This window comes from Pan troglodytes, chromosome 14, assembly GCF_028858775.2.
Source record: "Pan troglodytes isolate AG18354 chromosome 14, NHGRI_mPanTro3-v2.0_pri, whole genome shotgun sequence".
Taxonomy (NCBI): Eukaryota; Metazoa; Chordata; class Mammalia; order Primates; family Hominidae; genus Pan; species Pan troglodytes.
Window position 1 is genome coordinate 104,292,158 of NC_072412.2, and position 17,554 is coordinate 104,309,711.

Genomic DNA, 17,554 nt, shown 5'->3' on the forward strand with positions numbered 1-17,554 from the left:
CCGAGTAGCTGGGATTACAGGTATGTGCCACATGCCTGGCTAATTTTTGTATTTTTAGTAGAGATGGGGTTTCACCATGTTGGCCAGGCTGGTCTCAAATTCCTGACCTCAAGTGATCCACCCGCCTTGGCCTCCCAAAGTGCTGGGATTACAGGCCTGAGCCTGTAATCCAGCCAAACAAAGGATTTTTAAGGCCTCACATTGTCTGCCTGGTATTCTCTTTATTTCACAGGAGAGGAAATGATTAAAAAGATCAAAACCTGCCCAAACTTATACTGCAACTATAAGAGTGGAGCACTAGGGCTGGGTGCTGTGGCTTATGCCTGTAATCCCAGCACTTTGGAAGTCTTAAGCCCAGGAGTTCGAGACCAGCCAGTGAGACCCTGCCTTTACAAAAAAAATTAAAAGCTTAGCTGGGTGTGGTGGCACAAGCCTGTAGTCCTAGCTACTTGGGAAGTTGAGGTGGGAGGATCCCTTGAACCTAGGAGTTCAAGGTTGCAGTGAGTTATGATCGTGCCACTGCACTCCAGCCTGGATAACAGAGTGAAAACTTGTCTCTAAAAAAAAAAATTAAAAATTAAAAAACAAATAGAGGATTATTATGTTCTGGAGACTGAACAGTGAACAAGATATACAGAAGAGCTTTTGGTCTAGGAAAAGCTAGATAGTGATGATCCACTGAGGTCTGTGCAACTTGAAAATGTGAAGCTGTGTTATGGGAGCTCAGAGCAGGGCCACAGCCTAGCTTGGGAGGGAGGGAGGACAGGAAAACTCTTGGAGGACATGGCATGAAAATGAAGAGGGCTTAGCCAGGTGGAGGGGTTGGGGGTGGTGGGAATGAAGTATCTTGGGGTATTCTTTTTCTTGGCTTTTGACTTGGGAATGAGAATGTGATGTGTTCCAGGAAGGAGCAGCAGCTCCATGCTGGCAGGATCAGAGTGCATGGAGAGAAAGGAAGTGTGTCCAGAGGGAAAAAGAGCCTCATGGCCCCTAGTTAAGGAATTAGGACTCGATCCCAAGGCTAGAAAAAGTGTTAAGATTTGATAATCACATTATGTTTCTCACTCTGGACTTTGAGTCTCCCCTTCAATGCAGCCCCTATGGTGTAATGGCGAGCTTGTATATAAGCATTTTAGAGGCCAAATGCGAACTCTTCCTTCTAATGCAGGAACCAGTTTCAATCATCAGAGTTGTGCACTAGTTTGTCTAAGAACTGTGGCTTGTTTGTGTAGGAGTGCCAAGGTAGACTCATTCTGGACCTGATACCTGGGATGGCTAAATGATAAACATCTCTAGGATAAATTAGGCATTAGGTGTTTACAATGTTTTAGAAGAATTTTTACGCCAGCAGAAAATGTTTGTGAGTATCGAGAAAAACACTAGGAGATGGTACACAAATGTGCACATAGGACGGTCCTAGTAATATAAGTCTCTCCTATCTATCTATCTAATCTATCTATCATCTACCTGCCTACCTACCTACCTACATTTATCTATCTAGCTATCATCTATCTACCTACCTACCTGTATCTATCCATCATCTATCGATCTATCTATCTTCTTCTTTTTTTTTTTTTTTGAGATGGAGTCTTGCTCTGTCACCCAGGCTGGAGTGCAGTGGCGTGATTCCAGCTCACTGCAAGCTCCGCCTCCCAGGTTCACGCCATTCTCCTGCCTCAGCCTCCCCAGTAGCTGGGACTACAGGCGTCTGCCACCACACCCAGCTAATTTTTTATATTTTTAGTAGAGATGGGGTTTCACCGTGTTAGCCAGGATGGTCTTGATCTCCTGACCTCGTGATCCACCTGCCTCTACCTCCCAAAGTGCTGGGATTACAGGCGTGAGCCACTGTGCCCGGCCTATCTATCTATCTTCTATCTACCTACCTACCTTTATCTGTTTGTCTGTCTGTCTGTCTATCGATCATCTATCTACCTACCTACCTTTATCTGTTTGTCTATCTATCTATCTATCTATCTGTCTATCTATCATCTATCTATCTGCCTGTCTACCTTTCTTTATCTGTTTGTCTGCCTATGTATCAATCAATCAATCAATCATCCCTGGGGAAAACAGGATCAGGAAGAAATTTTAATGAGCAGGTGCTGCTTTTATAATCAGATAGGATGTTAAAGATTTCTTACCCTACCCAGAGATACATGAACACTTATGCTTAAGAACAGAAATTTATTTCACACCATTGAAACTTCAAAAAAATCATTACTGGCCTTCACCTGAGCTGTCTTTCGAGTTATCCATAATTTAAACACAGGTAGGGACTAGAAAAACAAAATAACAAAAACCCAAAGGTAAAGTTATCAGTTAATACCAGCTGGTCCTTATCACAGCCATTTCAAACCTGTACGTTCACTTTTGGCCTTGGCTCCTGCCTCCTTTAGAATAGTTTTCGTAAGAGTATTAGAAATGAACAGTATGGAATAGGAAACTTTGTTACCATTTCAAAATTAAGCTAGTCCAAAATAACATCATTTGTGTGATAGGGAAGATGACAAATGTGGGGTGGGCTCACAGTGCTCTAAGACAGTGTGTGTACGTGTGGCTTAAATAAGCCTTTCAAACAGAAGACTTCTTCCAGAGTTTTAGATTCATTGCTGGCTGCTTAGAAAATAGCGTTCACGGCCGGGCGCGGTAGCTCAAGCCTATAATCCCAGCACTTTGGCAGGCCGAGGTGGGCAGATCACCAGGTCAAGAGATCGAGACCATCCTGGCCAACATGGTGAAACCCCATCTCTACTAAAAATACAAAAATAGCTGGGCGTGGTGGTGCATGCCGCTAATCCCAGCCACTTGGGAGGCTGAGGCAGGAGAATCACTTGAACCTGGGAGGCGGAGGTTGCAGTGAGCTGAGATCGTGCCATTGCACTCCAGCCTGGACAACAAGAGCAAAACTCTGTCTCAAAAAAAAAAAAGAAAAGAAAAGAAAAAGAAAAAAGAAAATAGCATTCATGGTTTAGTTCCCAATTCTGAAGTCTTCCTCACCAGGGGCCATCCAATGGAGTGTCCTGCTACCTGGGGGCAGAGGTCAGGGCATCTGCGGGCCCAGTCCATCCTCCACTTGCCTCCTGACCTTCACATCTGTGTCTGTGAATTGGCCCCTGACATGAAATATGGGTTACTCTTTTCCAGTCTGTTTTTCTTTTCATCCTCATCAAATTGAGCTTCGATCTCCGCTGGGTTGATGTAAGTATAGAACCGAGCCATGATGGCAAAAATTACACAGACGACCAGAAGCAACGCGGCAAATAGAATGTACTCGGCCCACTTTGAAGAAATCAGAGTTGGAGCAGGAAAAAGAACAAAAATAAAACAGGTCATACTGATGAATATATGGTGCGTACATGTTCTTGCTACATGCAGATGGAGAGTGCTTTGAAATTAAATTATGGAAAATTGGTAAGCAACCAATACAGATACAGTAAGGCCAGCTTTTCTTGAATGCCCAAGATAGACAGATGCTAATATAGACAACATGTTTTGAACAGCACTAAGGTACAGAAACAACAGACTTTGGGAAGATGAGAGAAAATTTCTGAAATACTCAAGCCTTAAGACATGTGGCTGGACCCGGAAGGATGGGGACCAAGAGAACAGCAAGCAGTCCCCACAAGGGAAAAATGAATATGCTGAACTCCAGCAAGTTAAGAGCCCCACGTTCCTCCTTGGAAACACCTGGAGCTCATAAGCACACAGCATTAGCACATCTGCTGCTGGGACCTGGTGCAGGAAGTCATGAAACGGATGGGATAACAGCTCCCTTATGAGGCAGACATGCTACAGTGCAGAAGGAAAGAGTGTAAGTATCAGTAGAGCCCTCATTTAATTTTAGCTGGAAAATTTATAACCAACTCTAGGATGGCTTTAACTTCAGGTGTCATGAAAGTTTCAGGATAACATGTGTCTGCTTTGCAGCTGCTAAGCTGCATTCACTGAAGCTAGGAGAGATGTTTCCCTTGATAGTAAAACACATAAGGGCAACTTCAAGTTAACCAATTCCAGCTATTTTGGTTGTCAATTTCCAGCTGCGTTAACAACAAGTGGGAATAAGAAGAATCATCAGGCCAGGTGCAGTGGCTCACACCTCCCAGCACTTTGGGGGGCCAAGGTGGGCAGATAGCGAGGTCAAGAGATCGAGACCATCCTGGCCAACATGGTGAAACACTGTCTCTACTAAAAATACAAACATTAGCCGGGTGTGGTGGTGGGTGCCTGTAGGCCCAGCTACTCTGGAGGCTGAGGCAGAAGAATCACTTGAACCCGAGAGGCGGAGGTTGCAGTGAGCCAAGATTGCGCCACTGCACTCCAGCTGGGCAATAGAGTGAGACTCTGTCTCAAAAAAAAAAAAAAAGAAGAAGAAGAAGAAACAGCAGACACTTTGCCATAAGGCTATTTGGGAACAGCCCTGGCTGGTCTGGCAGTGTAATCCAGCTATTAGCCTAGATGACCACACAGAGCACACAGATGGCTAGGGAGGGCCACCATGATGACCATGAACAGGAAAGACAGAGGTATGTGCAATCTCCTCTCCCACGCCATACCTGTTTGCTGAATTGGCCTGCCCCTGCCACGATGAGCACAATGATGTTGCCAATAGCCACGGTCAGCAGCCATCCTGCCTGAAGCACCGACTTCATGTTGGAAGGAGCCTGAGGAAGCAAAGCAAAGTGAGTCCTGCTCCAGGTTTCACCCTCCGAGCAGGAGAACACAGCTCACCGATGGGCATTTCATGAAGCAGACCACCCTAACAATGCACACGAAAAGTCAGGTGGCCTCAATGTAAAAAGGATCATCACTTAAGTAACAAGACACCCAAACATGCACAGACGAGTAGACAAGAATTCCTGTGTTTCACGCTCCACATCCTTGCAAAGCTGTCCCCTTAGTTAAATGGACACATCTACAGAGGAGCTGATCCTATTTCTACAGGAGAGCTTCCAAGCAAAGCCACCCAGCCTGGCATAGTCTTCCCCTCAAATGCAGGCTGCCCTGGGCTGCAAGCTTGCCCTTCTGTGGCTTTCCTGCCACATCTCCAAAATCTCTTCAAACACCTGTCACCTGTATTACAGTTATCTCCTTTATTAGACTGTGAGGTTATCACAGAAAGTGATTTTCTGACTCATCTTGGCCTCTTTACTATAAAAATTGATGGTACTAGGCATTGTGGGCTATAATGCCTATAACTATAGCTCTGACAACACAGTTCAATAATTAAGCTCTAATTTGGGTATCAATAAAACCTAGCTCATTAGTCTAATACACTTAAAAGCAATAATTCTTTTAAACTTTTTCTTTTTCTTTTTTTTTTTTTTTGAGATGGTGTCTTGCTCTGTTGCGCATGCTGGAGTGCAGTGGTGTGATCACAGCTCACTGCTGCCTCGGACTCCTGGGTTTAAGCAATCCTCCTGCCTCAGCCTCCCAAGTAGCTGGGACCACAAGCGTGCTCTACCATGCTCAGCTAATGTGTTTTTTAAATTTTTTTTAATTTTTAAAGCTAGACCTTATTTGTTATGTTTACTGGGAGCTATAAAGAGACCTCAACCAAACCTATCATGAGGACATAGACCTGTAATTGAGCTGTTTTATGAATGGTTGGTTACATTTGGTTGTTTCAGAAAGGAGAATCTGCTGACCTTCATCACTCTGGTAGCAGTCAGTAATAAATACTGGGCGCTAAATGTCTAGGGTATGACTGTGGGGCTATGGACACATGTGAACACGTGCTCTTGCAAAGTTCAAGACAGTAATAATTCTTATTCACTAAGGACAACACTTGGTGACCTCAGAGACCTTGCTGTAGGGAAGATGCCATAATGCTTTCTAGACTTTTTAAAAACATAGTTATCCCAGATTTAAATTAAGTCCCGTCAGCATTTTCTGCAGGCAGGGGTATTGCAGATGGGTGGTAAATACAACAAACAAGAAACCTGAGAATATGAGAATTCCAATCCCGTGACAGAGAAGACCACTTCGCCACAGGTGAGAAGACAATACTGCGGGATTTGCAGAGCCATGTTAACTGTGTTGGCTGAAATATCTTCAAACGCCTTCACTTCGGGGCAGCTGTCATTCTGCAGCAGTAAGGAAAAGCAGAAGAAGTTGAGATAGCTTCTAAAATAAAAATTGTTCGAACAGGTAAATTGAGTTTGACCTTCAGGGTTACATCATATGATTTGTCAAGTACGTACACATTTTAAACATAAGGCAACACTGCATTTTACACTTGCAATGGGATTTGAAGACACATTCAGGAGGATTTTTCTTTTAGATAAGAGAGTAGGTTGGAAGTCATTTTAAAACACTGCCCTCTCTTTGAACTATGAGTTCCTTAAGTCCGTGTTAATAGTCTAGAAGGAGGCATCAGATGTTGGTTAACATAAATTATTATCCAGGGGAAGTCAGTCTGTTTAGATTCTAATGATTAAGTCATCAATAAGTTAAAGAATTAGCCAAGCAAATCAATTCTAAGCCCATTTAAAATACAGACCCTAATATCACTCTAGTTACATCATATTATGTTCTAAGTGTTTGTGAGTCTTCATATCAATCGAGTATGAGCAGATCTTCTGATACAATGAAATGAGTTACTAACCTTCCTTTGGACTATATAGGTATAAGCACTACCAAATTCAAGGTAGAAAGTATTGAAATTAGGTTGACATTGTGGCGGAATCTCTGTTGAGCTTATTGTGAAGCCTTTTCTATCAAAAGAAAGAATAATATTGGTTAACATTCTTGGCATTAAAAGTTTCAATGCATTTTTTAAAGAAAAATTCTTGAACCTTTGAGTGAAGCATTCAGTCTAGGTACTTACATGCCAGAAGGAAAAAACTGGTATGTGCTGGCACTGTAGCTGCTGATATTTGCATAAACTTTCCCACTCATTGTGATGGTGATGAGCTCATTAAAAGTATTTACAAATCTGAAAGAGAAAACCATCTGTCTTGTAACTGAACTAGAGAATAATATATTCTAGGTCACAGTACATGCACCTGAAATTGGGCAATACTCCCTTATTTTGAAGGAGTTTAAGATGTTTTCAGAATATTTCTAGAGAATAAAGACAAAAAGTGAAAAACTCTGGTTTTATCCCTGCTCACCCACTCATGAGAACACACCTAAAATAATGTATTTAACAGTGTTTATATGTGCTGGTTACCGCTCTAAGTACTTTGTAAATCTAACCTAGTTCAATACGTTAGGAATATTAAGCAGGGACTGAAGCAGATACTGAGCCTCTTCCCTTCAAGAAGGTAGCCGTGCCTTTGTGTTCCTTGTTTCAGAAACTTTATTTATTTATTTAGAGATGGAGTCTCGCTCTGTCACCCAGGCTGGAGTGCAGTGGTGCAATCTCGGCTCACTGCAACCTCTGCCTCCCAGGTTCAAGCGATTTTCCTGCCTCAGCCTCCCGAGTAGTTGGGACTACAGGCATGCACCACCGCACCCAGCTCATTTTTGTATTTTTAGTAGAGATGGGGTTTCGCCATGTTGGCCAGGCTGGTCTTGAACTCATGACCTCAGATGATCTGCCCACCTCGGCCTCCCAAAGTGCTGGGATTGCAGGTGGGAGCCACTGCGCCCGGCCAGAAACTTTAGCGCTCGAGTAGTGAAAGACCAAAACCAGATGCTGCCCAGTTCCTAAAAGATAGACCCCAGTTCCTAAACGACACCCCCTTCTTTAGGGAGTTGAGGAGGAAAGCCCACCTACTTCCTACCTCTAGGAGCCTCAGGTGGGGAAGGGCACCTGGGACTGGAGAGGAAGAAGTGGGCCAGCCCAGTAACAAGAGACGGTTTTTTGTCTTTTTTAGAGATGAGGTCTTGCTTGTTGCCCAGGCTAGAGTGCAGTGATCCAATCATAGTTCAATGCAGCCTCGAACTGTGGGCCTCAAGTGATCCTCCCACCTTAGCTTCCTGAGTAGCTGGGACTACAGGTGTGTGCCGCAATGCCTGGCTAATTTTTATTTTTATTTTTGTAGAGACAAGGGTCTGGCTGTGTTGCCCAGGCTGGTCTCAAACTCCTGGCCTCAAGAGATCCTCCCTCCACAGCCTCCCAAAGCAGTGGGATTATGGGTATGAGTCATTATACCAGGCTGAGAGACAGCTTTAAGGAATCCCCTTCAGAGGGTGGAGGCCTGTGTGGTCCTGGAGTGACAGTGGTCAGCATCCCGCTGGAATACAGCTTTGAATGGATACCCAATAAGACCGACTTCCAGGTCCAAGGCTTCCTATCTCTACAAAGTCCCGTGAGGCTACGCTTCATATGGAAGCAGGTGAATTGTTTGCCTTCATAGGACCATACAGATGGTGAACAGCACGGATGGCTGATTACAGACCCCTTTCATAGCTGTTCCAGGCTATAGACGACCCTAAAACTCTCATACAACCCTAGTGACCAGGACGGTGTTGCTCAAAATAAGACCAGTTGACTTTTCCCACCAAACACACGAGTGAAGGCCTAGAGCAGATTATCCAGTGTAGAGAACAATAAGTCTTACTAGTGTACACCTCAGCAGTGTAAAGAACAATTTAACCTTTCCATGCCTAAAATGTGGGGCCAAGTTTCATCAGTTTTGTGGCAACAAATAATACTGATCAAATTTTAGGTGCTGGGAGAAAATGTCTATGAATTAAACTCAGGTCCTGAAGTCCCGAGGCCTTCTACTTGGTGTCATTTGATAGCTGATTAATATAGAAAATGGAACCTGAGACAGATCCACACGGGCCTTAGCTAGAATTCCCACTGCTCTAGACTGTAAGAGCTGCTTTTATCAAAGATGAAGATCATCCACACAAAAGAGAGCATGTGGGCAGAGTATGAGCCAAGGAAGCAGAACGTTGGGCCTGAGGCCTGGCTTTATAACTTATCAGCCATCAGACTCTGAATGAAACCATCCCTAAGGCTAGAGGATTCTGAGCTGCCTGGCCTATGTCTTAGGGCTGGTGCAACAAGAAATGAAAACACAGTCCGAGTCACTTAATGATGGGGATGGGGTCTGGGAAATGCGTCAGGAGGCGATTCAGTGGTGATGGGAACCTCACAGCAGGCACTTACCCACACCTAGACGGTGCCACCCACCACACACCCAGGCTGCATGGGTGTGGCCTTTGGCTCCGAGGCTACAAACCTGTGCAACGTTGGCTGCACTGAATACTGGAGGCAACTGTGACACAATGGTAAGGATTTGCACGTCTAAACATGTCTAAATACTCCCATTCTTTCCTCCCCGGCCCCCTGGCAGCCACTCATCTGCTTTCTGTCTCCATGGCTCTGCCTGCCACTTGATGTCAATGGAATCATTCTATGCAGGTCTCTGTGACCAGCTTCATCCCTCTTAGCATATTGTCTTTCACATTCGTTCATATCGTGGCATGTATCCGTACTCCATTCCTTTTTTAGTTTTTTTTTGAGATGGATTCTCACTCTGTCGCCCAGGCTGGAGTGCAGTGGTGCGATCTCGGCTCACTGCAACCTCTGCCTCCCGGGTTCAAGCGATTCTCCTGTCTCAGCCTCCCAAATAGCTGGGACTACAGGCCCCCGCCACTGCACCTGGCTAATTTTTTGTATTTTTAGTAGAGAGGGGATGTGTTAGCCAGCATGGTCTCAATCTCCTGACCTCATGATCTGCCCACCTCGGCCTCCCAAAAAGTGTTGGGATTACAGGCATGAGCCATCACGCCCGGCCACTTCATTCTTTTTTTATGACTAACATTCCATCATATGGATATACCACCTTTTATCAGCTGATGGGCATTGGATTTATTTGTACGTTTTCTCTATTGTGAATAATGCTGCAATGAACATGCATGCACAAATTTTTGTGTGGACATGTTTTCATCTCTTCTGGGTGACACCTCACATATCACATTTGGCAGGCTTCCAAATCAACCACCTGAGGAAGGTCTCACAATGCATGGCTTATATCCTGTCTGTGAGTAAAGAGTGACTCCCTCCAATCTTATTGTGTTGATATGTGATTAATACATAGCCCACTAACACTGAAAAGGATGCAGATTTGCTTCTGAATCATGATGTTTTGCTGACTTTCTTGTGGTAAAACATTTTAGCCAATATGTTGTCATCTGTAGCCAGTGATCATAACCTCTGTATTATAACCTCCAATGAAAATGGAAAGCTTGGGCGGGGCACGGTGGCTCACGCTTGTAATCCCAGCACTTTGGGAGGCCGAGGTGGGCAGATCATCTGAGGTCGGAAGTTTGAGACCAGCCTGACCAACATGGAGGAATCCCGTCTCTACTAAAAATACAAAATTAGCTGGACATGGTGGTGCATGCCTATAATCTCAGCTACTCGGGAGGCTGAGGCAGGAGAATCGCTTGAACCCGGGAGGTGGAGGTTGCGGTGAGCCGAGATGGCACCATTGTACTCCAGCCTAGGCAACAAGAGCGAAACTCCATCTCAAAAAAAAAAAAAAAAAAAGAAAATGGAAAGCTCTAATATGAGGAGTCCCCCTCTCTTCTCCTAAACTTTTTTTTTTTTTTTTTTAAGACAAGGCCTCACTCTGTCACCCAGGCTGGAGTGCAGTGGTGCAATCATGGCTCACTGCAGCCTTGAACTCCTGGGCTCAAACAATCCTCTCACCTCAGCCTCCTAAGTAGCTAGGACTGCAGGAGTGCATCACCATGCCTGGCTGATTTTTAAATTCTTATATTTGCAGAGAGGGAGTTTTGCTTTATTGCCCAGGTTGGTCTTGAACTCCTGGCCTCAAGTAATTCTCCTGCCTCCACCTCCCAAAGTGCTGGGATTACAGCCATGAGCCACTAAACCCGGTCTTCCTAAACTTTCTTATAAGAGTCTTCCAACTTGCAGTAGACTCTGGGACATGCCCTACTTTGCTGATGTCTCTTTCCAGGTTGATCCTCACATTTGGCTTCCAATAAATCAAATTATTTCTGCCTCAACACTCTTAATTTTGGTCAACATGGTTATATACCCAGGAGTGAAACTGCTGAGTTTTGTAGTAAAACTCTATGTTTAACATTTCAAAGAACTGTTTTTCAAAGTGGCTGTACCATTTTAGATTTACCACCAGCAATGAATAAGGGTACTAATTTTTATTTATTTATTTGTTTGTTTGAAGACGGAGTCTCACTTTGTCACCCAGGCTGCAGTGCAGTGGCACCAACATGGCTTATTGCAGCCTCGACCTCCCGGGGCTCAGGTGATCCTCCCACCTCAGCTTCCCGAGTAGCTGGGACACACCACCATGCCTGGCTAATTTTTGTATTTTTTTGTAGGGACAGGGTTTTGCCATATTGCTCAGGCTGGTCTTGAAATCCTGGGTTCAAGCACTCAGCCCACCTTGACCTCTCAAAGTGCTGGGATTATGGGCATGAGCCACCATGCCCAGCCAAGGGGTCCAGTTTACCCACATCCTTAACAACACTTGTTATTGTCTACGTTTTTTTTTTTTTTTTTTTTTTTTTGAGATGGAGTTTCAATCTTGTTGCCCAGGCTGGAGAGCCATGGCAAAGTCTCACCTCACTGCAACCTCCGCCTCCCGGGTTCAAGCGATTCTCCTGCCTCAGCCTCCCAAGTAGCTGGGATTACAGGCACCTGCCACCATGCCCAGTTAATTTTTGTATTTTTAGTAGAGATGGGGTTTCACCATGTTGGCTAGGCTGGTCTCAAATTCCTGGCCTCAGGTGACCTGCTCACATTGGCCTCCCAAAGTGCTGGGATTACAGGCGTGAGCCACCGCGACTGGCCTATTGCCTATCTTTTTGATCAGAACCTAGAAGGTAGGCAGTGGTATCTCATTGTGGTTTTAACTTAAATTTCCCTAAAAACTAACAACTTTGAGCATATATTCATATGCTTATTGACTGGATATCTTCTTTGAAGAAATATCTATTTAAATACTGTGCCCATTTTAAAAATTGGGTTGTCTTTTTAGTACTGCGTTGTGAGAGTTCTTTATGTATTCTGGATATAAGTCCCTTATCAGATATATGATTTGTAAATATTTTCTCTCATTCTGTGGGTTGTCCTTTCAATTCTTGATGACACCATTTGCAGCACAAAAGTTTTCAATTTTTATGAAGCCCAAATTCTTTTTCCTTTTTTTGTCACTTGTGGTTTTGGTTTTCTTCTATAAATTTCATTGTTTTGGTTATGTGAAAGGAAGTAGAACCTCAGGACCCCAAAATCACTATGCCAAAGGGAAAGCGAAGCTTGGGAACAGAGTCACACAATACTGGCTTCCCTTTGTTCTCAGATAGCTGTAATTTTACAACCCTGTGTCACAGTCTCACAGTAAGCCAGCTTCCACAATGATAGAAGGCCACATATCTCCCCAGGTGGCCTCCCTCACCAATTGCTTACCCCCTAAATCTTTCAGGATTTAAGTCTTTGATCCATTGAGTTAATTTCTGTGGAGAGGATCAACTTCAGTCTTTTGCATGTGGATATCCAGTGGTCCTAGCACCCATGGTTGAAAGCTTCACAATATATAGATGAAATCTTTTTAAAACATCAAATTATGGTCAATTATGCCCCACCGATACTGAAGTATCTTTTTCAGTACGACAGTCATGAAAAACAAGCATTGAAATGAACTGAACTTAAAGCCAGACCTTTGCATAGCTGTTTTCAAATCTTACATTGAGATTTTTAGAAATGAATGAAGTATATTTCAACCACATTATCTACACTAATGATTTCTGTACCACTAATGAATAAAAATATTTGTAAAATATTGGTTTAAAAAAACTTTTCTCATCCCCTTTATATTTGTTTTTTGCATTATTTATGAAGCACATTAATTTGATGCAGTTTATATATATAATTTATAAAGGATACCATACTCATACATAGTGGGTGCATGCTCAAAATATTTTCATTACATGTGACAAAAAGTTTTAAAGAAATCACTGCCCTAGAGAAACTTCATACATGTGGACAAAGAAACAGGTAAGAATGTGAATTTTGGCATTGTTTGGCAAAATCAGAATCATCTAAATGTCTTTGACTAGAAGGAATGAATAAATAAATTGCAGTATATCCATGTAATGGAATACTATACAGTGGTTAAGTGAATGGATAAAAGATGCATTGGCTGGGCGTGGTGGCTCATGCCTGTAATCCCAGTACTTTGGGAAGCTGAGGCGGGTGGATCACGAGATCAGGAGATTGAGACCATCTGGGCCAACATGGTGAAACCCTGTGTCTACTAAAATACAAAAAAAGATTAGCTGGGTGTGGTGGCATGCACCTGTAGTCCCAGCTACTCAGGAGGCTGAGGCAGGGGAACCTCTTGAACCTGGGAGGTGCAGCGAGCCAAGATCACACCACTGCACTCCAGCTGGGGTGACAGAGCGAGACTCCGTCTCAAAAAAAAAAAAAAAAAAAAGAGATGCATATATCAATATGGCTAAATACTAAAATAACATATTTTCTAACATTATTTATAACATTGCAGAATGACATGCATGCAGGACAGTCACTTTCCTATTTAGTGTAAAAATGTGCTTAACAACGTGTTGTTTATAGACATATACATACGGAAGAATGTATAACATTTAAAAAGTGCATGAGAAAGATCACTGTCAAACTCTCAACCAGTTATTTTTTATTTTTTAGATACAGGGTCTCACTATTTTGTCCAGGCTGGCTTCGAACTCCTGAGCTCAAGTAATGCTCCCGCCTCAGCCTTCTGAGTAGCTAGGACCAGAAGCATGCAGCTCTATGCCAGACCCAATTTTGTTTGTTTGTTTGTTTAAGACAGAAGTCCCACTCTGTCGCCCAGGCTGGAGTGCAATGGTGCAATCTTGGCTCACTGCAACCTCCGCGCCCCGAGTTCAAGTGATTCTTTTGCCTCAGCCTTGTAATCCCAAGTAGTTGGGATTACAGGCACACACCATGCCCAGCTAATGTTCTTGTATTTTTTAGTAGAGATGGGGTTTCACCATGTTGGCCAGGCTGGTCTCAAACTCCTGACCCCAGGTGATCTGCCCACCTCAGCCTCCCAAAATGCTGGGATTACAGGCTTGAGCCACCGAGCCCTGCCCAGGCCCCATTTTTGGCTGATGCATTGCCACTTTATTCAAAAGGTTCTCCTGAAGTTAATCACTTAAGTCTTGCAGCTTACTGATACCACATAGTCAAAGGATTCCATTTTGCTTAAAATAGTATCTACTCTTCCTTTAATTCACATATTGCTCAGAAGTCTGACTTCCTGAGATTCTCCGTTGTTCTATTTCTCTGTTATTTTCTGACACCAGTTTTCTAGAACTTCTCCTTTTTTATGTTTTGTCCCTAGGGCCTCACTGAAATAATAAAACCTTTGATCCATTGAAGATTTGATGTTACCAATTAAAATTAAAAGGAAAAAAGCTTCCAGTTCATCTTTTACCACATGGGTGGGGTAGTCAAGTGTTGCTAATCTCGTGGGTCTGTCTTCTTTTCTAAGATCTCTTTGAAGACAATTTTTTTAAATGGAGCTTTGGGACTGGGCACGGTGGCTCACAACTGTAATCCCAGCACTTTGGGAGGCTGAGGTGGGCGGATCACTTGAGGTCAGGAGTTCGAGACCAGCCTGGCCAATATGGTGAAACCCCGTCTCTACTAAAAATATGAAAATTAGCTGGGCATGGTGGCATGTGCCTGTAATCCCAGCTACTCGGAAGGCTGAGGCAGGATAATTGCTTGAACCCAGGGGGCGGAGGCTGCAGTGAGCCAAGATGGCACCAGTGCACTCCAGCCTGGATGACAGAGTGAGATTCCCTCTCAAAACAAAACAACAACAACAACAACAACAACAAACCCAACGACAAAAAAAGGAGCTTTAACAACACCAAAACAAGAAAGGATCCCCCAATCTCAATTGCTCAAAGTTTCCAAGGTTAGGAAACATTCCTGAAGAAAGTAAAGCAACCGAAACCACATTCTGAGGCGAAAGGGAAACTCCAGAGGTGCTTCCAGCTCAGAATCAAATACAAAGACCAGGACAGGACCAGGTGACCACTGTCAGTGTGTTTCCTTCCAGATCAGCCATGGCAGCTGTGTATGAGCACGTGTGGGGGACAGGAATGATCCCAGAGAGGTGGGAGAAGGGGTGAGGGGCTGAATGGTGTCGCTCTAAAATTCACAGGCTGGAACTCTAATCCCCAGTACCTCAGAGAGGGACTGTATTTGGAGAGATTTTTAAAGGGTTTCCTCTTTAAAGGTGATTAGGATGGGTCTTAATCCAACGTGACAAGTGTTCTCATATGAAGAGATGATTAGGACACAGCCACACACAGAGAAAGGGCCATGTGAGGACCTAGAGGGAAGGTGGCATTTACAGGCCGAGGAGACAGGCCTCAGGAGAAACCAGCCCTTCTGGCATCCTGATCTTACACTTCCAGCCTCTGGAGCTGTGAGAAAATTAATTTCTTTTCTTTTTTTTTCTTTTTGAGAGGGAGTCTTGCTCTGTCACCCAGGCTGGAGTGCAGTGCCACGATCTTGGCTCACTGCAACCTCTGCCTCTTGGGTTCAAGTGATGCTCCTGCCTCAGTCTCCCCAGTAGTTGGGATTACAGGCACGCACCACCATGCCCGGCTAATTTTTGTATTTTTAGTGGAGACGGAGTTTCACCATGTTGGCCAGGCTGATCTTGAACTCCTGACCTCATGATCTGCCTGCCTCGCCTTCCCAAAGTGCTGCGATTACAGGTGTGAGCCATTGCTCCTGGCCTGAGAAAATAAATTTCTATGTACATAAGCTACTCAGCCTGTACTATTTTGTCATGGCAGCCCTACTGACCTCATGGAGAAGGAAACAAAGAAAAAGAACGAAGCAACAAAAAAAAAATGGAAGACCCTCTTGCTGGCAAGATGAATATAATTATAGCCATGTTTAGTTACACTGCAGAGAAATTTGGCAACACCAAAGAGAAAGAAGACACTGAAAGCTTGATGAACAGAAATGGAAATCAACCACAAAGACTGGCCGATGCTTTTTTTTTTTTTTTTTTTAATCTTTTAGTTAAGCCTCCAAAGTTATGGAAGAAAATGGTGTCTAGCCAATGATCCAAGTGTGAGAATATGAAAAGGCAATTTCAGGCAAGCAACAACTTGGAATTGACCTCGTTTTCTCTTGACAAGATATTTGGCCATACGCTGCCACAAAAGTAGAAAGAAGGCTGAGAAAGATGACATAAAATCCAAGAAAGAAAGGCATTAACCTGGCACACAGTGAAAAATTCTATCAGGGTAGTGGTTCAGCAGGACGACGGAGCCCGTGCTCCCGCTAGCTCAAAGAATGTGCTGAAGAGTTGGATTTTCAGGAGGAAAAGTGGATTCCCAGAATAATAGTATAATTAGGAAGCTGGTAACCTTGGAGACTGGGTAAAGGCTTATGTTTTTGTTAACAAGAGGCCAACTGGGTTATGGGGAAAAAAAATAGAAGCTGTGCAAGAAAGCCTTGGTGAAATGAAAGAAATCAAGATGGGCACCGCTGAACAATTCATCAATGTAATAGGAGAGTCCAACGCACCTGGATAGTCAAGACATTTTCAGTTGAGGGATACATTTTCAAGGATATAAAGTAACATTTTCTCTTGCAGACTGATCACACTTTATTATGTTGTAAATAATATTTATAGGGTCATATTGTAAATCCTGTTTATGGATCTATTATTTAGACTCAGCCTAGCACAGGGAAAACAGAAACATAAATCAATAAATATTAACAATATGAAGCAAACAGGAGGTGAGATGAAAAGTAAAAGTCCATTTCACCACCATTTGTATTAGTAAGTTGTTTTTTGGTTTTGTTTTGCTTTTTTTGAGACAGGGTCTCACTGTTGTCTAGGCTGGAGTGCAATGGCAAAATCTTGGCTCACTGCAGCCTCCGCCTCCACAAATGTTCAAGCATTTCTTCTGCCTTGGCCTCCCGAGTAGCTGGGATTACAGGCACATGCACCATGCCTAATTTTTGTATTTTTAGTAGAGACAGGGTTTCACCATGTTGACCAGGCTGGTCTTGAACTCCTGACCTCAGGTGATCCACCTACCTCAGCCTCCCAAAGTGCTGGGATTACAGGCATGAGCCACCATGCCCAGCCTACATTCGTAAGTTAATAGACATTGTCCCAAAATGTACTTAATATATTTTTGTATACTTTTGTATATTAATAGTATACAAAATATACTATTACTTTGTGTTTTATTGCTAACTAGTAAAAGCTAAAATCAGGAATTATCAAAGTTGTAGCTACAGGGGACTGGAGACTGGGGTTGAACGTTGAGGTGAACAGGATACCTACTCTCATTCCCCCCAGTTTATTCTTATTAAAGATTTATTTATAGTAAATTGGCTTTTGGGGTACACAGTGCTATATAAATTTTAACATTATCTTGATTTATAAATACTGTCACGATTAGAATACGTAGACCCCAAAATTGTGCTACCCCATAGTCAAACCTTTCCTCCACTCCTAACCCACGCCAATCACTAATGTGTTCCGTGTCCCTGGAGTTTTTGACTTTCTGCGAATGTCATGTAAATGGAATTATACAATTATTCTGTCAATGCCAC

General features: G+C 43.4%; 1 protein-coding gene across 1 annotated transcript in view; it reads right to left on the bottom strand.

Annotated features, from left to right (window-relative positions):
- Positions 1–2,167: 2,167 nt before the first annotated feature.
- Positions 2,168–17,554, bottom strand: part of SLC15A1 (solute carrier family 15 member 1) — a 70,472-nt gene continuing 55,085 nt past the window's right edge. The window contains exons 19-23 of the mRNA XM_522705.8: positions 6,830–6,937; positions 6,608–6,716; positions 5,943–6,086; positions 4,557–4,664; positions 2,168–3,282 (exon numbers count right to left, since the gene is read on the bottom strand). Coding sequence (XP_522705.5) covers positions 3,091–3,282; positions 4,557–4,664; positions 5,943–6,086; positions 6,608–6,716; positions 6,830–6,937 — 661 coding nt within the window. The 3' untranslated portion in view covers positions 2,168–3,090. The remainder of the gene's footprint in view (positions 3,283–4,556; positions 4,665–5,942; positions 6,087–6,607; positions 6,717–6,829; positions 6,938–17,554) is intronic.